This window comes from Scyliorhinus torazame, chromosome 27 (assembly GCF_047496885.1).
Source record: "Scyliorhinus torazame isolate Kashiwa2021f chromosome 27, sScyTor2.1, whole genome shotgun sequence".
NCBI lineage: Eukaryota > Metazoa > Chordata > Chondrichthyes > Carcharhiniformes > Scyliorhinidae > Scyliorhinus > Scyliorhinus torazame.
The window spans coordinates 20,133,780-20,157,904 of NC_092733.1; the positions used below are offsets into that span (position 1 = coordinate 20,133,780).

A 24,125-nucleotide genomic window follows, 5' to 3' on the forward strand; every position below is an offset into this window, starting at 1 on the left:
CCAGACTAAGGGGAGTTGCAACGTCAGACAGGTTTCCCAATCACAAGGTGGAACAGTAGGCACGCGCATTGGCGTGTGATGTCCCTCCTCGTAGGGCTGCCAATCAGGGTCACTTAGCAGCTGGAGTTGCTCAAATGAATCCAAGTGAGGACAGTGGAGACAGTGGAGGCAGGAAAGAAAAACAGATTTAGTTGCAATGCTTGCAAGACCAAATCATATCAATGTTGATGTTACCATGGCTACACCACCTTTCCAAGGCCAGCTACTGAATTGCCAGATAGAAATAGAGAAAACGCAGAGATAAAGTATAGGGTGGAACACTGCAAATGAATCAAAGTTGCAGTAACCATTGGAAGGTCACACACTGGCTTGGTGACACATTCAGAATAATTCCAATTGTGAAGCTAGGAGAGTGCTGGACAGATTTGTAGCCAAAATGGAGATAAGAGGCAGGGGTCCCAGAACACGTAGTCACACGCTGCATCACTGGACATCCTGGATGTTTGGCTCATTGTAGCTCTGTTCCCTCTTTAAAAGCTTTCAACATGAATAATTTATAACTTTTACACACAAGTGCACCTGCAGGCTCTGTTGTGTTAAACACTATGTACATCCCGTACTGCCTTCTTCCCAAAGTTCCAGCATCTGTCAGGGACTGGAAGGGAGGGAGTAAAGATGCAAGATCGATTCGAATTCCAAACATTTGTTAAATACACAGCGCCCTTTCCCCCCCTCAGTATCGCACAGCGCCAGGTAGCTGGGTTAGATTTCCTTAGTTAGGTGGGGTTACCCGGGTTCGATCCTGGCCCCGGGTCACTGTCCGTGTGGAGTTTGCACATTCTCCTCGAGTCTGCGTGGGTTTCGCCCCCACAACCCAAATAGGTGCAGGTTAGGTGGATTGACCACGCTAAATTGTCCCCTAATTGGAAAATAAAAGAATTGGGTACTCTAAATTAAAAAAAAAGTTAGGTAGGGTTACTGGGTTTCAAGAATGGGGTGGAGGAATGGGCCTGGGTAGGATGTCAGTGTAGACTCGATGGGCTGAATGGCCTCCTTCTGCACTGTAGTGATTCAGCAAGTTAAATTGTTCTGTGCTTGATTACGGAGAATCTATTTATTTTTGGCGCTCACCGTGCTCGATTGGTTAAGCCTGGGTGAAGATTCAGAGGAAAGTAACCAAACTGTAGAAAGAGCTGGAAGCTGTGAGAAGTGGGCATCTTAAGAGAATACAAAGTTCGTACACACACCATCACTTAAATCCAACTATTCCAGAAGTTGGGTTTCAAAATCGCTGGTTGATGGGTTGCCAACTTGGGTTGAACATATTCCTGGATGCATCACATGCCCTCCTGCTTCCATCCACCCTGCCCACATACTCCCACTGGCTTTCCATCATGCCAGCCTTCATTTCACCCACTTTCCTATACCAAGCAGCAAGACCCAAAAGTGTCACAAGGTCTGCAGATGCCCATCGCCGCTTGACATTCAATGGCATTACCATCACCGAATCCCCCACTACCAATATCAGGGGGGGTTACCATTGGTCAGAAACTGAACTAGACTAGCCATATAAACACTGTGGCTACAGGTCAGAGGCTCGGAATCCTACGGTGAGTAATTCAACTCCTGCCTCCCCAAAGCCTGCCCACGGCCTACAAAGGCACAAGGCAGGAATGTGATGGAATACTCTCCACTTGCCTGGATGAATTCAGCTTCAACAACACTCCAAGACACCACCCAGGGCAAAGCAGCCCGCTTGATTGGCACCCCCTCCAACAAACATTCATCCCTCCACAACCGATACACAGTAGCAGCCGTATGTTCCAACTACAAGATGCACGACAGGAACTCACCAAGGCTCTTTAGGCAGCACCTTGCAAACCCACAACCACCACCATCGAGAAGGACAAAGGCAGCAGATACCCGAGATCCCCACCACCACCCAAGCCACTCCTGACTTGGAAATATAATCGGCCGTTACTTCACGGTGACTGGGTCAAAATCCTGGAACCCCATCCCGAACAGCACTGTGGGTGTACCTCCATCACATGAACTGCAGCGGTTCAAGGTGGCAACTCACCACCACCTTCAAGGGCAACTAGGGATGGACATTCAATGCCGGCCAAGCCAACAAAGCCCAGATCCCATTTTTAAAATTTTTTTTAATATAAATCAAAAAATCCTCAATTCCAAATAGTTTATCCTGATTTATCAGTCCCTCTATTTTGAACAATCCCAATAAGCCTCTTCTCAACAGACTATCCTGTAGACCTCCAGCAGTCACTCCAGCAGGATTTATCCTGGTAACCTACGGAACCCTCTCCAGACCCTTCGTGCAAAGTCCCTAACTTGCAGATACCTGAACTCACTGCCCCTCGGCAGCTCTACCCTCTCCCTTAGCTCCTCCAGACTGGCGAACCCTTCCTCCAAATACAGATCCCTCACCCTGACCAGCCCCACTTCCCTCCACCTCCTGTATACACTATCCATCCCCCTCCCCGCTCAAACTCATTCTCGCACAGCAGCGTTAGCACCGACATCCCTTCCACCCTAAAATGCCTCCTCAGCTGATTCCATATCTTCACTGTGGACTGCACCACCGGGGCTCCCCGAATACCTACTCGGAGCCATTTCTGCCCAACATTGCTGGGAAAACCTTGGCGTGCCAAACGCACACCATCGTCAGAGCATCATAAAATTGACAACAGTAACAGCCACCCAATCCACAGCCATTGATAGTGTCAGAATGACTGCATCATTCAAGTGCGAGCTCGAATGTTGCCCAATTGTAACTGAACTAGAAATTCCTGCTTGAATAATAATCTTTTTTAGTGTCACAAGTATGCTTACGTTAACACTGCAATGATGTTACTGTGAAAATCCCCGAGTCGCCACACTCCGGCGCCTGTTCGGGTACACGGAGGGAGAATTCAGAATGTCCAATTCACCTAACAAGCACGTCTTTCGGGACTTGTGGGAGGAAACTGGAGCACCCGGAGGAAACCCACGCAAACACGGGGAGAACGTGCAGACTCCGCACAGACAATGACCCAAGCCGGGAATCGAACCCAGGTCCCTGGCGCTGTGAAGCAACAGTGCTAACCACTGTGCTGCCGTGCCGCCCGAGGTGGGGGAGATGACTTTAATCCTGCCTATTGTTCCTAACCCTGCCAAAAAGGTCATCATGTTTAAATATGATTAAAAAATTTAGCAGAGTACAAGAGGAGGAGGGGGATGGGGGCGGGGGAAAGTGAGCACGAGAAAGAAGGAACTAGAGAGGAATAAGCCTAATCCTTTCGGCAGGAAAACAATATTTTCTGCATATTAAAAATTGCAGCAAAGAAACAGATTAAAGAATTAATCATTTCTCTTTTGCTGACCGCTGTCAAATGCAAAATCTTTTTCAAAAGTACTTATATTTTCTTGCAAAAGAAACAAGGACAGCAAATTGAACGTGGCTCCAATTAGATTGAAGAATTGGAGCAAACCTATTTCACAGCCCTGTGATTCCTCACTGCAGCAATTGTAGCCATGATTCATCTAGTCCTGTTCGGTATACCGATTCCAAACAATTCAATATGTCCACAACGTGTATTCTATTAAACAAAACTGATCATTATCAGAGTTACAAAGCCAGGGCTCAGAGTGTGGACAGGGGCAAACCTCTAAGCCAGCTCCTTGCCTGCTCCAAAAAACAACTCCAATTGATGGCCCCCACAAGAGAGACATCCCAGGTTCAGGCATTACACCTGACCTCACCCTTAACCTTAACCAAAAGGCCGAAAAGCGATAAGAGTGGTCAGTTTTAAGAGGTGCAGGGAGTCCCCAGAGCATGAGGCCTAGGTTAGGGATCAACAACATTTGTTTCCTGAAGAGCCTCAAGAAGATGCTGACAGCAAGAACAACCACAAGACGAAAATGGGGCTTCAAAACTAAATTACTAAGTGCCCCGAGTAGAAGGCAGAAATACAAAATACATGCATTAATAAATGGATTCAAATCTGACATTTTTACTTTTGTATAGGTGTTAGTAAAATCACCTTTTAATTTAAGATGCATAGAATTAGAATATCTTCTCCTATGGTTTTTGTGGTGAATATAGCTTTGAATAGCACAGAATAATTAATCATCGCAATTCTATCAGAAGCAACAATGGTTACAGTCATGAGGCTCCGATCATGATGTAGCTATCACATCGATACAGGTTTATTTGGAGCACAAGGCGGGGGAGAGATTTACAATTGAGAGAATCGGGCAAACAGTAAGATTTGGTTTCCTGATTATCCCGCACTCCTCGCCGCGGATCCAAAAAGGGCGAGCACCTCATTGTAACGCTTGTACGTCAATTTCAATATAATTAATGAGGCTCCTGCCAAGTGATGGCCCCATCATTGAATATCCGAACCTCGCCAACATGATGTCAGCGAGGTTTACGACAACCATTTTTTAAAAATGCGAATCAGTCGAGGGGATTCCCTCTGGGTCCCAATGCCGTGGCGGGGGTGGGGGTTCTTTCTATGACCAGGGCACCATAATCTCCGCGGAGCCAGACATGCTGGCACGATCAGGCCCTGCAGCAGTGACTGTCTAAACCACGCCCGATTTCGTTTTACCAGAAGGGGCTGAAGACCTAGACTGAAAAATCTGCTGTGCAGCTGGAGAGCTACACGCTGGTTTTCAGTCAGAGCCTGACGCCGGAAAAAAAAAAAAAGATACGGGAAAATTCCACCCGCGCTTTTGTTACAATTGTTTGAAGTGCTGCGCAATAAAAACAAATACAACCTGTTCCATGTTAACGTGATCCAACTGGAATAAGGTTGGGAACAGCAAGGCAGCAAACGAGGAGGTTAAAGAGCTGCACGTGGCTCCAGACTCCTTTTCTACATTGAAGGTTGTATCCAGCAATGAGGTGGCCAATAGGCCATCGTTGCAGGAATGCCTGAGTTCTCGCAGGGTTGTAGGAAGAGAGGAGGCATTAGAAGGGGGATGCAGGCAGGATGTACGACTCAGCACTTCACCGAAATCCCCATTCCAGCACCAAAACACAGAGTAGACAGAAATGTGCGTGCCGTAAATGGACAAACTCTGAAGCAGCTCTTGATCTGAAGGATGATGATAAAAGAGCAGTTCAACAGTAGGACCAGGAATTTGCTCCAAATGTATATCATGTACCGTACAGTTAGGAGATGCAAGACCACTTTGTTCTGTAGACAGCATTGGTCTGTAGACAGCATTGAAGTGATTCCAAACAAGGACATTTCTCACTGAGCTACTATATACCCTCTCCCAACAAACCCAATCGAGGCCATAGTTAACAAAGTGGTTTCCTCCATATACTAAAAAAAGGACGTGTTTATCCAGGCTCCTCGCAACCTCAGGATGCCTCAAGGCCAACGACGTAACTCTTTGTGAAGCGTGTAATGTAAGAAACGTGGAAGCTAATTTTGGGGCTAAGCAAGCTCCCACAAGCAATGGTCAGATAATGCATCAAGTGCGGATGGTTGAGGGACAGCAGGAAGAAGACCCCGGCTCTTTTGCAAAAAATAAATGAATGAAAAAGAGTCACGAGATCTTTTAGCTGGTAGCATTATCGCCCGATTGAAGAGATCCTGAGCGTTGTCCCATTCGAGACTTCAACCCCTTCATCTAGGCTGACACGAACAGTGCAGTATGGAGACAGTATTGGATGGGAAGAGGTGAGACTATAAACCAAGGCACCATTTTCATCCTCTGGTGGATGCCAAAAAAAAAACCCACACATATTGCAAATGAAAGCATAGAACTTCTTCCCAATGTCCCTGAAGTATCATTGGGGCGGCAGAGCTGGTTAGCACTGCTGCCTCACTGCACCATGGACCCAGGCTCAATTCCGGCCTTCGGTGACTGAGTTTGCACATTCTCCCAGTGTCTGTACGGGTTTCAGTCCCATTGTCCGAAGGTGTGGTTAGGTGGGGCTGTTCAGAGGCTAAGTGCAGACTTGATGGGCCGAATGACCTCCATCTGCACAGTAGGGATTCTATGATTCATAGAATTTACAGTGCAGAAGGAAGCCATTCGGCCCATCGAGTATGCACCGGCTCTTGGAAAGAGCACCCTACCCAAGGTCACCTCCACCATATCCCCATAACCCAGTAACCCCACCCAACACTAAGGGCAATTTTGGACACTAAGGGCAATTTATCATGGCCAATCCACCTAACCTGCACATCTTTGGACTGTGGGAAGAAACCAGAGCGCCCGGAGGAAACCCGCGCACACACGGGGAGGACGTGCAGACTCCACACAGACAGTGACCCAAGCCGGAATCGAACCTGGGAACCTGGAGCTGTGAAGCAGCTATGAAGCAATTGTGCTATCCACAATGCTACTGTGTTGGCGAGGTTCGGATATTCAATGATGGGGCCATCACTTGGCAGGAGCCTCATTAATTATATTGAAATTAACGTACATGCGTTACAATGAGGTTCCCCCCTTCCCCAATTAAGGGCAATTTAGTGTGGACATCTTTTTGGGTCGTGGGGGCGAGACCCACACAGACATGGGGAGAATGTGCAAACTCCACACGGATAGTGACCCGGGGCCGGGATCGAACCTGGGTCCTCAGATAGGGTGGCTGATTAACTGCCCTCCAACATGGGCAAGTAAATCCATGAGGGCTGGACAATAAATTCTGGCGATGCTCACATTGTGTAGGAATAGACAAAAAGTGCTTAGTTGACAAAGCTTAGGGACATCGAGCCCCCTTATTAAAATGTTCTTCACAGACGGGTATTAACAGATCTAGCTGAATATTCACACTTCTTTACACAAATTAAGCTGTTTTTGTGTCATGCTTTAAGTATTAGTTCAGTTTAGGAAACTTGTAGTTTATCACCTGGTTGCCATGGTTAGACTGGAGTTTGGAAGATGGCATGCAAGTAGCACTGCTGCCTCAGTGCCAGAGACACGGGTTCAATTCGGCCTTGGGTGCCTGTGTGGAGTTTGCACGTTCTCCGTGTCCATGTGGGTTTCCCCTCCGGTTTCCTCCCACAGTCCAAAAATGTGCAAGCTTGATGGCCCGAGTGGCCTCCTCCTGCACTGGAGGGAGTCTATGATGCCCATGCATCTACCGCCCTTCCCCTTCCAGGTGGTAGGTGCTGTCAAAGGAGCCTGGGTGAGTTGCAGCCTTGCATCCTGCAGATGGTGCGCAGTGTTAGGTCAGTGGTGGATGGGGTGCCAATCCAGCGGAAGGTGCAGAGTTTGTGTTGTTGGAGCTGCACTCAACCAGGCAAGTGATTGACCTTGGACCTGTGCTTTGTGGATGTGGACGGGCTTTGGAGTCAGGAGGAGAGTTATTTGCTGAAGAACTCTCAGCCTTTTAGCCACAGTATTTACCGTGGACTGACGCTTTTATTTCTTGGGTTCAGTTTGACAGAGGCTTTGGTGGTTCTAGGCCCAAACCTTCTTGTTCCCTTAGAAACTGGGAGGGTTAGTTTCCTTCCGTTTCCCTTTTTCATGGAATCCCTGTGCTGGAGTCCATTTGGCCCATCAAGTCTGCCTGCCCCTCTGAAAAAAAAGAGGGCCTCTTCGCCAGTCCTATAACCTACACATCTTTGGACTTGTGGGAGGAAACTGGAGCGCCCGGAGGAAACTCACGCAGACACGGGGAGAGCGTGCAGACTCCGCACAGACAGTGACCCAAGCCGAGAATCGAACCCAGGACCCTGGCACTGAGAGACAGAAGTGCTAACCACTGGCATTCAGTTCAATTTCTGTTACGGTCTGCCTCAAACAATACAAATTAAACTTCCTCACCCAAGAGCGACCGTCAGCATTCGCTCTTGCAACATCTATTGCACGGGTCCGAGCCATCTTATTCAGCAGTTCGTAAGGGTAATCCTGTAGCAGCCAGTCTTCGTGTACAGGACCTCACAGTTGGCCAATAGATGTCCTACATCTCACATGGGCTACGGTTATGAAAGCCGTTGGCCTCTTGTGTCTTCACTAACCTCCAGCATTCAGATCCCAATTAAATACTTTTCACTGTACCTCGGTACAGGTGACTGTACCTCAGTACACGTGATAATAAACAAATCCATCCATAAATAACCCAGATTGCCTCAGTGAAATTTCTACTCTTCAATATTCCATTGATGAACCAGTCAAGAAGGAGTAACATCAGCTGTACCACAAAACGCACCAGGTATTCAGTCATTGCATTACTGAGGGTAAACCAATGACTTTCTTTTGCTGCTTAATCCCTTCCCACAATTCATCGGCTCCTTTACCCACGAGCAGTAATTAGACTCAGGCATGTGACTAGGGTAGAAGAATTGGCCCATTTCACAAGAGTGAAAAACCAAACTAAAGGAGAGAAGCATTCAGAAACACATCTGAACAGGTAGAATTGTGGAGTGCTGGAGAAGATACAGAGATGGAAGCGGTTTTCACCGAGTGCTGCAATGATGTTTCAAATGGCCGTACATATCAATCACACAATGTTCTGATGGAGGAATTGGAATTCAAAAACTGTTTGAAACTGAGGGAATAAAAAGATTGATATTATGAAGGATTTGAGGAGGTAAATTATGAAGTAGGTTTCAGGAGTAATGGCGGAAGTGGAAGTCTTTAAATCCCTACACTGTAGAAGGAGGCAATTTGGCCTATCGGAGTCTCTACCGACCCTCTGAAGGAGCACCCTACCTATGCCCACACCCCACCCTATCCCCGTAACCCCGCAATAGCCAATCCATCTCACCTGCACATCCCACGCAGACACGGGGAGAACATGCAAACTCTACACAGTCACCCAAGGCCGGAAGCAAACCTGGGTCCCTGGCGATGTGAGGCAGCAGTGTTAACCTCTCTGTCACCCCTCTTGCTTTTCAAATGCTATATGAAAAATAAAAATTTGAACGGTGAAGTGAATAGCTCTTCAGAGAGCCAGTTAGAACAAATTGGCTTCATTCTGTATTACAATGGTACGCGGAGAGCAATCGAATCCTGGTTCTGGTCAGGGAAGATTTTTAAAAGGGCTGAATAAACCAGCTGATCCAAGTAGAAGCAAGCAGGACTATTCAGAAATGGTCAGAAATCTACTAAGAGCACAGCCTGGACCTACAATGGATGTAGTACATGTCATAATATACACCAGTATATCATGGTGCAGACACACACTGATGGACACACAGTGGGACCAATCAACATACACAACACCGCAGCCAATCACCAGTGAGAGCACACGCACTATAAAGACAGGGGACATCAGAGTTCCCGCTCATTCGAGTAGCAGCTAGCTAGGAGCACAGAGCTCACAGCCTGCAACACAGACATTCACCATGTGCTGAGTGCATCAACTGGTTAGGACAAGGCAAATGTCTTTAGTTAAAGCTGGTATCGTATTTACCCACAGTTCAAGTATGTTTAAATAGTTAACTTTTAATAAAATAGTGTTGCACTACTTCAAGCGTTGGTGACCTGTATGTGATCCAGAACACCCAACGCATCAGTACACCTTCTTATAAGCATTAATACATCATAGAAGAGAGTCTATTTCGGTGTTGAAATGAGCTCTGGGAAAAACAAGATGGCTCAGGGTCAAATTTCATTTTGATAATCACATGAACCTCCTCGGGTCATTTTACTACATTCAGGATGCTGTAGAAATACAATGGGTTGTTGTAGTACCCAATAGGAACAGACTTGGGAGTGTGAAAGACAACCGAAGGAAGGTCACTATTGTGTCCTCACTACACCTGGCCCTCATTGCTCATCACAAAATATTTTTCTCTGCCAGCCCACATATTGCATCACAGCCTGGTATGGCAACTGCTCAGCCCAAGACCACAAGAAACTGCAGAGTCGTGAACACAGCCCAGTCCATCTCTACAGCTCCCGCTGCCTGGGGAAAGCGGGCAGCATAATCAAAGACCCCTCCCACCCAGCTTACTCACTCTTTCAACTTCTTCCATTGGGCAGGAGATACAAAAGTCTGAGAACACGCACAAACAGACTCAAACACAGCTTCTTCCCCACTGTCACCAGACTCCTAAATGACCCTCTTATGGACTGACATCATTAACACTACACCCCTGTATGCTTCATCCGATGCTATGTAGTTACATTGTGTTGCCCTATTATGTATTTTCTTTTCTTTTCATGTACAATGATCTGTTAAGCTGCTCACAGAAAAATACTTTTCACTGTACCTTGGTACACGTATCCAAGAGCAATTTTCACTTACACTCCACCTCTTGGGATAGTTTTGAGTTCCTTAAGCTATATGGAAAAACAAATCCACTGACTAACAAGACTGAAGACGTCAAAAAGATCCCAAGAGGAGCATGTCCTTGGGCAATGTGATGATGGAAGTGAACCTGACCAAATGCCCATCATATTCATTCTCACAACCAGATTCTAAAGCCACCAGTCAAGAATGAACACAAATGATTGGGTACGGCACGTGTAGCGATTGGCGGTAACACCATGTCTCCAACTATAACATTTAATTATCATGGAATCACAGAGGGAGATAGGTCATTCAGGTCATCATGCCTATCCCAGGCTCTTATGAAAGGGATGTTTATTTAGCTCCACTCCAGACAGACTTAAACGTTTCCCTTTTCTCTGAATAGTTACTACTGAATCTGCTGCTGTCGGCCTTTCAGGTCGCGTATTCCAGATCATAACCCAGCGACTTCTAGTTACTAACCTTCCTGGACCAGAAAGCATTTCTCTTCATTTAATCTCTCACAAAGATGCATGAGTTTGAGCACCATTTTAAATTTTCCCCGCATTAATCTTCCCGGCTCCAAGAACAACCATTCTGGCACAACATGTATTCATCTAAAGGGCAGAGCTTATCGACAATCATTCGATGCTATCCACCATCCGAAACAATACTACTACCACCACCAGCGAGAAGTCAAAATAAGCAACTTAAACATGATGTCAGGAAAGTTTATTAGCGACGCAATAATTTATTAGAAACCATGGGAGGGATTTTGCGCAAATCGTCGGGGCGGGAAAAAACGGCGCAAACCCTGGCGGGAACCACTCCGGCGTCGAGCCGCCCCAAAGGTGCGGAATCCTCTGCACCATCGGGGGCTAGGACAGCGCCAGAGTGGTTTGTGCCACGCCAGTCGACGGGAAGGGGTTTGGCGCCACGCCAACCGGCGCTGAAGGGCCTCTGCCAGCCGGCGCATGCGCGGGAGCGCCACGCATGCGCAGGGGGGGATTCATCTCCACGTCAGCCATCGTGGATCTGTACAAGGCTGACGCGGAGGAATAGAGTGCCCCCACGGCACAGGGCGGCCCGCGGATCGGTGGACCCCGATCGCGGGCCAGGCCACCGTGGGGGCACCCCCCAGGGCCAGATCGCCCCCCCCCCCCCCTCCCAAGGACCCCGGAGGCCACCCACGGAGCTGGGTCCCGCCGGTAGGGACCAACCTGGATTTACGCCGCCGGGACCCTCGTTAAACGGGCGGGACTTCGGCCCATCGCATTTGGGTGACCCCGTGGCCCACTGCCTTGTGCCGGTCCCCGCCATTCTCCGAGGCAAGCGGCGCGATTCACGCCGGGGCGATTTTTGGGGGGCCGGAGTATTCGGAGGACGGCAGGGGCTGGATTCACGCCGACCCCCGGCGATTCTCCAACCCGGTGGGGGTTCGGAGAATCCTGCCCCACAAGTTAAGTCGTCACAGTCCCAGATGACCATAGGCTGCTTTCCCCTTTGAGGGTGGGGTGGGAGGGGAAAGAGCTGACTGGTGATGGTGGTGGTTTAACTGAGGGTCAGCACACCTCAGGCAAGGGGCAAGCTTGAGAAGGTGGAACCTTCATGAGCAACCTCAGCCGGTGCGGGGATTGAACCCGCGATGTTGGCCTCACTCCGCATCACGAACCAGCTGTAGTGCCAACTGATCTATACTGGCCTAACTAAAAATGAGGGCGAATTAACAGACCATTATTCCCACAGTATTCATAGGTATAGCGAATATGGCACTGAATGAGCACAAGAGGTTGACGAACTGAAGTCAATGAATTCTGTAATATATGTGGGCAGGCAGAGAAAAATTACCATGTAGGTTACAGAATTGTTGCAAAACTCTGGTTCACCAACAGGACCCCTCCTCTCCCATGCACCAAGTTCATTCTCAATGTAATTTGAAGTTTAACGATTCATTCAGTTATACAGCAAGACTGGAGTATTATAAAGCACTAAAATTGACACAGCCACATTGGAGATATTAGCCGAGAGAGCTAGGGTTAAGGAGTTCCGTAAAAAGGAAGAGGAAAGCGAGGTAGAGGAGGTATACGAGAGAATTAGAGAAATTAATTCTGCATTGCCAGTATAGGTGGATCGATTAAAATCAGGGATGCACGACAGGAGAGAGTTGGAAGAGTCCAGGATTCTTGGGGAGGGTTGTGGGTCTGGTGTTGAGAGATAGGGAGGGCGGAGGCCAAGGCAGGATTTGAAAACAAGGATGGGAATTTTAAAATCAAGACATTCCTTGACCCGGAGCAAACATAATTGATAAGACTTTGGTATGATTTAGGACACTCCACGCAACCCGAACGTATTCAGAAAGCACAGCACCACTGTGGTGAATGATATTGTATACACATGAACCCTTAATGCATAGGCCCCTTTAAGACTGGGTTTGGAACCCTGGGGGACTCCGCCTCCGGCCCCTCCCCCAGGAAGCTGTATACAAGGTTACGTTCAGTAGGCAGCGTGCAGTGAGCACACTTCTCGGCAGCTGTCTGGTTCTCTGGTAATCAAAGCCTTTGTATTATCGAACTCCTCTCCCGAGTCGTAATGGAGGGCATCTTAACCACCTTCATCGAGCAACGAGGGTTAGACAATAAATGTGGCCTTTGTCAGCATTACCCATTCACCAGAAAGTGGTCAGGTGCATTCTTTGATGCATCAACCCCAAGTTTCATCACGAGACCCCTCAATCCCTCCCTCTTCCACCTCTTATTGCACACATGACCTGTAGAACAATTGGGGACCAACATCGACAAATTGTAACTTGGTTTACGAATGGTCGATCCGAGAGTTCAACTCGGACAGGAGGTCATAGATCATAGAATTTATAGTGTGGAAGGAGGCCAATGGCCCATCGAGTCTGCACCAGCCCTTACAAAGAGCACCCTACTCAAGCCCACGTATCTACCTTACCCCTGTAACCCAGTAACCCCCACTTAACCTTTTTTTGGGGGGACACCAAGGGCAATTTAGCATGGCCAATCCACATAATCCGCACATCTTTGGACTGTGGGAGGGTCCAGAGGAAACCCACGCAGACACGGTGAGTACGTGCAGACTCCACACATTCAGTGACCCAAGGCGGAAATCGAACCTGGGACACTGGAGCGGTGAAGCAATTGTGCTAACCATTATGCTACCATGCTGCTCTCGGTGAACAAGACCACATTTAAATTCATACATAAATATCCATATCTACCCGAAGCCTAATTAAATACGCCCCATCCTTCCAAAACAGTTGAGACAAAACATCTTGTACTGACTGCCAAGACCACTTGTACAAAGCTTCCACTTGGCTCTCTGGAAATAAAGTGTATATAAACAGATCAACTGCCTTCTCAGATACAACAACATCACTTGTTCTCGCCTGATCCTGTTTACTCAGCAGGCGAGAGAGAGACAAAGACAGAAAATAAGATAAGATCTCATTGTAATCTAATCACAGGAGACGTTCTCCCAACACAGAGGTGTGGGACCCGACCCAGCTCCCCCAGGAAAATAGGAACCGTCCCTGGCCAAGATTAGAATGGAATATCGAAGTGAGGCAGGAGCGAAGGAAGGTCAGCGTTGTCATACGTTTTAGTTACTGTTGTATGAAGAGTCAATAGTCCTGTTCCTTTTCACCAAACACCATTTATTTCACTTCCACAGCCTCTGCACAAAACTCTTCACAACACACCACCTGACACAAGGGCCACCTGAACCCCCTTTACATATCAGTGTCAATCATTGGATACTTAAACTAAATGAGACAACTAATTGCAATGTCTCTACTTAACTCTTACTCATTACTTAACAGTCTCCCCTTCTTTGGAGAAAAAAAATAATTAGGTGAAAACAAAATTACATTAGAGTAGTGAGGCCGTGGAATGCCCTACCTGCTACAGTAGTGAACTCGCCAACATTGAGGGCATTTAAAAGTTTATTGGATAAACATATGGATGATAATGGCATAGTGTAGGTTAGATGGCTTTTGTTTCGGTGCAACATCGTGGGCCGAAGGGCCTGTACTGCGCTGTATTGTTCTATGTTCTATGTTCTATAAAGAAACTCAAAAACACACACGCAATTTCCCCCCTTCTTCAAAAAGAATTTTTTTTTTTTTTCAAAAAATCACAGAAACAGGCACCCTTCATTAACAATATCCAAAAGTTAAATTTCTGTCAATATGTGAGATATATAAAAGGCCATATCCACCGCCTCTACAAAGCTTAACGTCTCAGCAGCAGCTTTCGACCACTTTCCTTATTTCCTTCCCACACAAGAGGACAACATTTACCATTGTTCCCCAAGAGGAAAATTATAAAACCTCCTGTGCTTGATTTGTATAGGACGCATCACTATAAACTATGAATTTCAAGTGCCTAAGGTCACCTAAAACCGGGAACCTCAAAACACACTCCTGCATTTTTAGTTTGGCCAACGCTTTATTTGTTCTTATTATGTCTTCCGCTTTGGGATCATTCATTTTTGTACTCCACTCTAAGACATCAAAACTCACATCCGGTCTAGTCGGTCTACCTAACCAATTCAGTTGCAAACTTCGCAGTTGCTCTTTTTCCATCTTTGAAACCTTGCATATTTTTGTGAAAACCCGGCCACGACTATTTGCTATTGGGCTGATGCTTTCCAAATAAGATTGCTGACGTAAAGTTGCCCCTAACTTAGTCTGTCCAATTTCCAGTCCAATATATTTAAATGCTCCGGAAGCCTGACTTCCGACCCTGAATTCTTTCCTCAAACCAGAGATTACAATAGCTTCAAAATCACTAGTCCCACCCCACAAAAATTATTTGACATGCATCATAAAGATGCCAGAAAGGTTCCCTTTAAAGTGCCAGTAAAACATTACCGGATCTACTTTCAACTGGTAACAGCCTAACTTTAACAAAACTGACCTCACCAAAAACTACCAGACTCTAGATGCAACATTTAAACCACATACACATTTGTTCAACTTCCAGGAGTACCCCTTCTGTGTTAGCTGCTTCTTTAGGAGGACGGAGAAAAGTGTCTCTCTGGAGCTGATGCCCCTGCAAGAAGGCAGCTTTTATATCTATAGATTTGCATTCCCATGCCTTTGCGGCTAAAAGATCTTTAAAATTAACCTTTCCTGCTGTAGGTGAATCTACCCTTAAATCCTTATCTTCTAAGCTTTCCTCAAATCCCCTAGCCACAAACCTGGCCTTTGCTTTATAAGTTCCATCTGGAAGAACCTTTTCCGTGCAAATCCATCTGTGGGATAGAGCTCTTTGTCCCCTATCCGGTACTTCTGTGTATACCCCAAATTCACTCCAACTATGCAATTCTTGCTGTTTAGCTTCTTTGATAACTTTTTCATCTAATTTATTTGAAGCCACCAAAATCTCACGTGCATGTGGGCTTCTACTCCTATTAGTATTCGTAGTCTTACTCATGTTCCGAGATCTTGATAAACTACATCCCCTCTCCCGCCTGGTAACTTGTTCTATACTCTACTGCTTGATCTTTCCCTTCTGCTGTGGAATGTCCTTTCAAAATTCTCGCCCTTTTCCTGTGGACCTGTTCACTAACCGATGTACTATCTGAACTGGCACTGCGTCCTGTGACCTCCATTTTTGAACTTCGTGTTGCCAATCCTTGTCTGAACTCCCTCCCCTGAATGCTGTACATTCAACCAATATTTATACTTTCCAGTGTCCTTCCCTGCTCTACTAATAACAGTTGCATCCTTCCATTGACTAGACCCTTCAGGCAAGTATGTCACCTTTGTACCAACTTTTGGTAGCTGTCCTTTTGGAAAAATGGCCTTATCCCAGATCTTAAGGTCCACAGCCACCATGTTGTTAAAATCCCTGGCCAAAGGTAGGGTTACTATCGGTCATGCTGGTGTCCTTCTGTACTTCCTACAAACTTCATAGCAATCACTAACCTGTTCTATCAGTTTAGTATAGTCTTCATCCCTTACCCTTTAATAAAGTTTTCAGCCTCCGAGGAGACGGATGTGCAAATTGCCTATGCAGTTTTAATACAACAAGCTTTTTAAATCAGCCAAAGTCCCATTTTCAACTGCCATTAACATATCCTTAACCACGCTACTTCAAATATTATTTTTCAGTAATGGAATACAATAGCGTTCCGACTGTGTAAATTGTAAGTCACCGTCTTTCCAAAAACGGTTGCCTTATCCTGTTCCATATCCAGTTTCACGTGTGCTTTCTTCATCGATGGTCTGCTCAGAAGCAAAGGTATTACAACATCTGTGCTAATGAAATGATTCACTCCGGCAATATTGCAAGGGATCACCACTCTTTTCAGCAACTTCAGAGTATTATCATCCCCAAACCTGAAACTTGTGGAACTTTCAAATTCCTTAACCTTGTTACGATTGTCAGCATTCAAAGAGTCCAGGTAACATTTTAACCAGTCAATTCCACACAGTAGATGGGCAGCCACTGTCCAATACAGCACAATTGAAGGATTCTGCAACCAACACCCTCATTACTGGCGTAAAACTGCTCGTTAAAAGGACAATGTCTTCTCTCTGAACACTATCTTTTTCCTCTTCCGACTCTTCCGTGTCATGTGTCGCTTCAAACACTCTATCATAACGAGTTAGACAGTTGAAAGCATAATGGTATTGAGAGTCACATCAAAAACATCGATTTATCATGCCCCGTGCATTTCTGGGGTTCATCTTCCTATTGTAGGTTCTAACTGGGTTTCGGTCTTCATAATTTCCTTGTCTCGATCTCCTATAGTCTTGGGCCCTGTTCGTAGCCATAGTGTATCTTCCATATTCTGCTTTATAGCAGACTGACCCCTATTTGAGTCATCAGAATCGAATGTTTCCCCAGAAACTTCTTTAAAGCTTTTGTCATCTGATCGAATAAGGTATCCTCATCCGTAAACTGAACTCCTGTCAAAACAAAGTTGCTCACTCTAGCACAGTCAAGTAATTAAAGGCCAACACAAGACGGTGGAAATTCCAGGTTGTATTTCTGCAGCCTTTTATATAGTCTGCCAAATTCCATTATATAGTCTTCCATGGAGAATTCCTCCATTTTCCGGAACTTATCAAAATCCGACCCTGCTTCATACGCACTTAACAAGTCATCTTTCTTGTAAATCTTATCCATTAAATCTTATCCATATATTGTAATAGAGTCTCCAGACCTTCTTCTGAGTCTAACTCTTCCAATTCCAGCTCAGAAAGCACTTTGTTTCGGATTTTACTGTCATAAGGTCGAGAAAGAGCCAATGCCATACCTTGTTTTCTCTTTCCCAAGGCAGTTACCTTAGTCCACATAACTACTGCACTTCTCCATTGGTCGTATGATTTCCTTTCAGAAAATAAGGGGGGGGGGATGGTGGGGCAGCACGGTAGCATTGTGGATAGCACAATTGCTTCACAGCTCCAGGGTCCCAGGTTCGATTCCGGCTTGGGTCACTGTCTGTGCGGAGTCTGCACGTTCTCCCAGTGTCTGCGTGGGTTTCCTCCGGGTGCTCCAGTTTCCTCCCACAGTCCAAAGATGTGCAGGTTAGGTGGATTGGCCATGATAAATTGCCCTTAGTGTCCAAAATTGCCCTTAGTGTTGGGTGTGGTTACTGGGTTATGGGGATAGGGTGGAGGTGTTGACCTTGGGTAGGGTGCTCTTTCCAAGAGCCGGTGCAGACTCGATGGGCCGAATGGCCTCCTTCTGCACTGTGAATTCTATGATAGTCATATCCAGCCATCTTTATCCTGGGTTCAGCCATATATCTTTGTTGTTCCTTCTCACTCACACCTTGGTTTGATCAGGAAAAGTTGTGTTTTTCAAACCTTCACATTTGCACAGCAACCATCCTCTGCTACCATTGTTAAACGTTTTAGTTACCGTTGTATAAAGAGTCAATAGTCCGGTTCCTTTTCACCAAACACCATTGATTTCACTTCCACAGCCTCTGCACAAAACTCTTCACAACACACCACCTGACACAAGGGCCACCTGAACCCCCTTTACATATCAGTGTCAATCATTGGATACTTAAACTAAATGAGACAACTAATTGCAATGTCTCTTAATGCATTACTTAACTCTTAACCCATTACTTAACAAGCGTGACAAGGGCAAAGCACAAAGCTGCTCTTTTCATTTTGAGAGCACAGGGTACAGAGGCGATCAGAAAACACTGGGGACGCTTAAGGGTGGGGTCACATCGTGAACGTATGAGACCAGGCCCAAGGACTCTTGTCCATGGAAAGAAATTCCAAACAGTTTTTGTGGCACCTATTTTTCTGTACTTTGTATCCAACTACAAGTCAATGTACCTAACTACAAGTCAATGCAGACAAAGGGAATACATGTTTATCAGGGTAAGCAATGGAGGCGGCATGTGGTGCAGTGGCTAGCACTGGGACTAGAGTGCTGAGGACCCGGGTTCGAATCCCAGTCTTGGGTTACTGTCCGTGTGGAGTTTGCACATTTTCCCAGTGTCTGCGTGGGTTTCACCCCCACAACCTAAAGATGTGCAGGTTAGGTTAATTGGCCACGTTAAATTGCCAATTTGAAAAAAATAATAATTGGGTACTCTAAATTTAATTAAAATTTACTAAGTAAATATGCAACTTAAATTTCAAAAGATTGAAGGCTAGACAGACCAAATGGTTAATACCCACATATATATATTATGGCCAAATTCACAACTATGAAATTAAGCATTAAAAATAAAATCAGGTCACGGTCCTGAACCAAAACACAGGGTCATCTGTTTGTAAACCAGTCAGTCCATTTAACCACACGCTTCCTACCACTCCACTGAGTGGTTCTAACAATGGGTCCAGTTCCCTGGCCTGTCACACTTCCTGGTAAGCAGTTGCAGCCGATTAGGCTCAACACCACATCAGCTTGGAGATGACACAGACTGCTAAAAGCCTCAAGGAACTTTCAAGCATAAAATGCTCTCGGGACACTAGGATCGCCTGCAAATCAAATCGACCGCAAGGCAAGCCGGGGCTCAGAAAATAAAATCCTCCCTCAACATTTCAATATGACACAAGCTTGGGCAAAACTAAAACCGTTAAATATTGGCAATCACCTCGATGGCCCTGCTCGTGCGCAATTGAGAGATCTCAGCAAGCCCAGGACGAGTCCCATTTCCTCCTCAGTACAAATCTATACTCAGGAGGTATACACAAAAAAATATATATATAGCTGCAGTGGAGCATGGATTAAATTGTCAAGAGGTGCCAACTCAGAGGAATGTGCAGTTATTTCTTTCTTTGTGATCCATTTTTCCTGAAGGCCTGACATTGTTAAATGAGAGATCCTGCAGAATCTGGACCAGAACATACCGTATACGGCTTGTCACCTCAAGAAGACCGAATGAACCTTCGGAGATGACACAACATTAGACAAGATCCATCTCTCACTCCTTTTACACAAAAGATAGCTCTTGTAATGTGCAAGAGAAATACAAATATCTTGGATCATAAAAACGGGCCATCATTTGTTGACTATAGTCATTGAATAGGAGACACACACACGCACGCAGGGTCTGTGAGGAAAAGGAGTATCTATCCTGCTGTTCTGCAAGTTTGAACATGGATGATCAGCAATTCTGCCCACAAACCTGCTGTAATAATGGAAATATTGTCACCCCCCCCCCCCCCAAGCTAAAGGCAGACCCTCTCCAATTTAAATAGCAAGAGATATTTTAGATTGAAGACAGAAAGCAGGGGAGGATTGCCGCTCTGGTCCAGATGGCCCATGGTCCATTATAAAACTTTACCCAATCTCACTAGCTATACAGGTCATCTAAACACGCCCCACCCTCAGCATGTTTTTTTTAAAATAAATTTAGAATACCCAATTCATTTTTTTTCCAATTAAGGAGCAATTTAGCGTGGCCAATCCATTTGCACAGTGTGCGCGTTGTGGGGGCGAAACTCACGCAGACACGGGGAGAATGTGCAAACTCCACATGGACAGTGACCCAGAGCCGGGATCGAACCTGGGACCTCGGCGCCGTGAGGCAGCAGTGCTAACCACTGTGCCACCATCAACACGTTTTTATGCCACAATCAGTGAGATCTGGACATGAATAATGACACAATTGTTCGGGGTGCCCAAGCCTTTTTTTTTTTTTTTCCGCGAACGCAGTCCCCCACTACCACAAATTCTGCAGTCGAGTATCCTGCATTTGGGGACATCGCAGGAGTCAGCACACCCGAAGTGCAATGGGCTAGCCTCGTCCTGGGCGAACCACCTTTTTGATCATGGTTTCACCCCTGCCAGGTAAGTATGCCCAGGCCCTTTCAACAAGCAACATTAGGGCATACTGACCTCCCAAACCTGTTACACAATTGGCTTGAGTCATGATCAAAGTACAATTTTACGTGTGATCAATGGACGGGAATCAGAAAGCTTTCAGATCAAATCTGGAGTCAGGCAGGGCTGCTCCCCCTCTCTCTCCTCTGTTCCGTTTTGTGTGTTGTATAGAACCTCTTGCAGAGGCTATCAGGATGAATTCAGGCACAAGAGGAGTGACAATCCCAGGCAGAAGCACCCAGGTCAAAGCCTCCCTGTATATGGGTGACGTTGCAGTTTTCTACTCAGATCTGATGTCGGTGCGCAGGCTCTCGAAGGTCTGTGACCAGTTCAAACTGGCCTCGGGAGCCAAGGTAAACAGTGGCCAAGAGCGAGGCCATGTTACTAGGAACTGGGCTGAATGATCCATTGTCCCCTTCACCGTCAGACCAGATTACCTGAAGGTGCTGGGGATATGGCCCAAGATGTACACCAAAAGCTGGAAGGAGCATATTTCCAAGGCAAGACAGAAACTGGGCATGTGGGAACGAAGCTCCCACTCCATTGATGACAAAAACCTGGTCATCAGGTGTGGTCTTGGGGTTGCTGTACATGGCGCAGGTCCGGTCCATTCCCAATCCTGTGCCGCAGCAGTCACCTGAACCATCTTCAAGTCCATCTATGTCTGAAGGGACACCGTGTACAAATCTCTGAATGAAGGAAAAAGAGAACCATACTCAATTCTGTCCGCATCCTGATGGCCACCTTTCTGTGCGGCTGCATCCAGCTGTGCATGGACCCCTAGTACGCACAACACCAAATGTCACTGGGTGCTGAGGTTCTACTGTCTCCAGTGTTGTGAAGGATGGGTCTGGCCACACTGCCACGGAATGTTCCAAGTCACTGGACAGTGCTGCACCACCCGTCACTCATCGAAAGGTTTAGAGAAGCACATTTGACCAGAAGTTCATCGGGCAGTATTCTGCATGTAACATCCTAGAGGCCTTGCGGGAAAAGGAGATGGTGGATTCCGTCAGATGGTTCCGTGAGCAGATTGTCACAGTCATTTGGCAGAAGGCCTCATCACCAGAACTTTCAAACAAGCATCAAGATCTCGCTTGGCTGGTGGCGAGAAGGGCCACCCCCTACACGCTCAAAGTCTCGGCCCTCAAAGTCGAGGTTCACCCCGAGCAGCTCCGTGACACAGGACTCTGTGCTCTATGGGCTGTTCCCAGGGACGCATACCGAGACCAACATTAGCTGTTGCTGGAGGATGACCAACTCGGTTAAAGGCTCTCATTGGTCTGCCTGTTGATCTTCCAGTGCAAAGGACTGTCCTCGTCCGAGTGTTGCAGACTGGCACATTCCAAGATCCAGGACTACATGCTGAGGGACGCACTCAAACTTGGGGGCAGCTCTCGCCAAGGCGCAATGGGGAAAGGCCACTGCGTATGGCCTTGCAGCCAATGTCCACCGAGGGGCCGGTAACCGGGTAAACCTCTCGGATTGTGCGCGTAATCCTAACCTAAGGGCAACATGACCAATGCGTAACGTTTGAACAGAACTGGACTCCAATGAAAACATTGAAGTGCTTGTAATGTCTACATTATTGAATTGAAACATCTCAAGACTGCATCTTGGCCTGTGCAGAAAATGAGAATACCATTGCACTTCTGTGCTGACAATTTGAAATGTTTTGCAATGTCTCCTTTAGATTTTTTTTTCAATTAATAAAGTATATATTTTTTTGCATAACACGCTATCAGGCGTCAGAGCCAAGGGTTGGACCCGGAAAAAAAGGGATTAAACTGAATGCAGGAGGATCTGAAACCCTATTGTCACAGAATGGGGGGGGGGCGGGCGGACCATTCCCACCCCGCTCGCCTCTGACCAGCTGCTGGTCAATTTCGCCACTGATGAAACGACACATGACAATTTCAACCTGTCCCTTTAAACCAGGCAGGTAATTGCCTTCAATGGCGCTGTTGGAAGGAAATTAAAATAAATCCCTTTTCTCCTTCCCTTAAAAACACACAACACGGCCATTTCATTTAACAGAACCTGGGCAGCCAGCCCGAGGAAAGGGAGAGGAGAGAGAGAGAGAGAGAGACATACACAATCCCAGTTCAACATTTGCTTCCTAATCCTCTTAAACCAGTTTAATTAATCGTTCAGCCCCCCACCCCCAAACCATTAGCTCAATTGCAATGCACATTTTGAAGCAAAGGTCTTACAATGAGTTGTTTTTGCTTTGAATTCTCCCAAATAAACGATCTGGAATAATGATTCACAGCACACAATGGCCCATAAATCAACGGGCAGACTCCCAGCAGAGGGGGAATAAGCTTTCAATGTTTAATTCATTTTAAATTTAAACAGAAATGACTGATTAAAGTCGCCTTATAATAAAACACAGAAATTTTTCTTGGTTTTGGGGAAAAGAGGGGGGGAAATAGTAGATCCCCCCCCTTGCTTTATTGCAGTGTTAATGAAAGCCTACTTATGACAATAATACAAAATTATTATTGTATGCCAAGCTGGGAGTTCAGGGACTGCGGGGCAGGTTCAATGTCGCTGGGTTTTTTTTTGTTACAACCAGACCATCTTCCGGTTGCGCATTACAACAACCTCACAAACCAGGGAGGTGGGGAGAAGAAGGAGATACATCTCTCTAACCCCCCCCCCCACACCCACCCAGCAAGAGGACATCCCCGCATCTGTACCTGATCCATAGGATTTGGCCACCAGCCAGCAGAGGCTCCCTGCAATCTTGGCTCGGGAAAAATCGTACTGGTCCAAAGGCTTGATCTCCGGGACGAGGAAAGTCTTCCTCATTTCACCCACATCTACCATAGCAGGAGAGAAGCGCGGCCATCCGCTGTGTTGGGGTGATCCAGGGCGAGACTGGCTTGTCTGGGCTGAGAGCTGGCGTTGCAGACCATGCCTGGGTTAAAGAGCTCTCATTGCAAATCCCCTCTTCGTTCCTCCCCCCTTTGCTGCCTGCCTTCCTCCTAGTATCCCAGGTAAACTGCGCTGACTCACACTGGGAGCTGGAGGTTGGACTCTGCCCGCTTCGTCATTGCTCACTATTCTCCAGGTGAAAGTGTTGCCTTCACACACAGCACCATCTAGAGGGAACCATCCCATTGACAACTCCTTCGCCTTTCTCTCTCTTTATTTTTCCTAGCTCTCTCTTTGCATTCTGCCTCCCTGATTCAGAGTCAGGAGTGTGCTGTTATTGTCTCTCCCACCCCTTTGTAATCCTTTCAATGAATTGACCCACTTTCCCTCCCGAGACAATACATCAATCAGGAGTGTGCAGTGAGCCCATCGACGTGGAATCTGGACTGTTGACTCACAATGCCTAGAATGTAACCAGCACTTCCTCACCCTCTCACATGATCCATTCATTATCACGTGGCTATTTGTGGGAGCTTGCTGTGCGCAACTTGGATTTTCTTTATTGTCACGTGTACCGAGGTACAGTGAAAAATATTTTTCTGCGAGCAGCTCAACAGATCATCAAGTACATGAAAAGGAAATAAAAGAAAATACATAATAGGGCAACACAAGGTCCACAATGTAACTACATAAACACCGGCATTGGA

The 24,125-nt window shown here is 46.5% G+C and overlaps 1 protein-coding gene and 1 non-coding gene across 2 annotated transcripts in view; both read right to left on the reverse strand.

Moving 5' to 3' along the window:
* Nucleotides 1–23,603, reverse strand: part of camsap3 (calmodulin regulated spectrin-associated protein family, member 3) — a 233,762-nt gene extending 210,159 nt beyond the window's left edge. The window contains 1 exon segment of the mRNA XM_072491073.1: nt 23,241–23,603. Within this exon segment, the coding sequence (XP_072347174.1) occupies nt 23,241–23,370 (130 nt within the window). The 5' untranslated portion in view covers nt 23,371–23,603.
* LOC140403415 (U1 spliceosomal RNA) lies at nt 20,355–20,513 on the reverse strand. Its single transcript, XR_011938309.1, has one exon. It is a non-coding gene; the product is annotated as a U1 spliceosomal RNA (small nuclear RNA).
* Nucleotides 23,604–24,125: the final 522 nt, after the last annotated feature.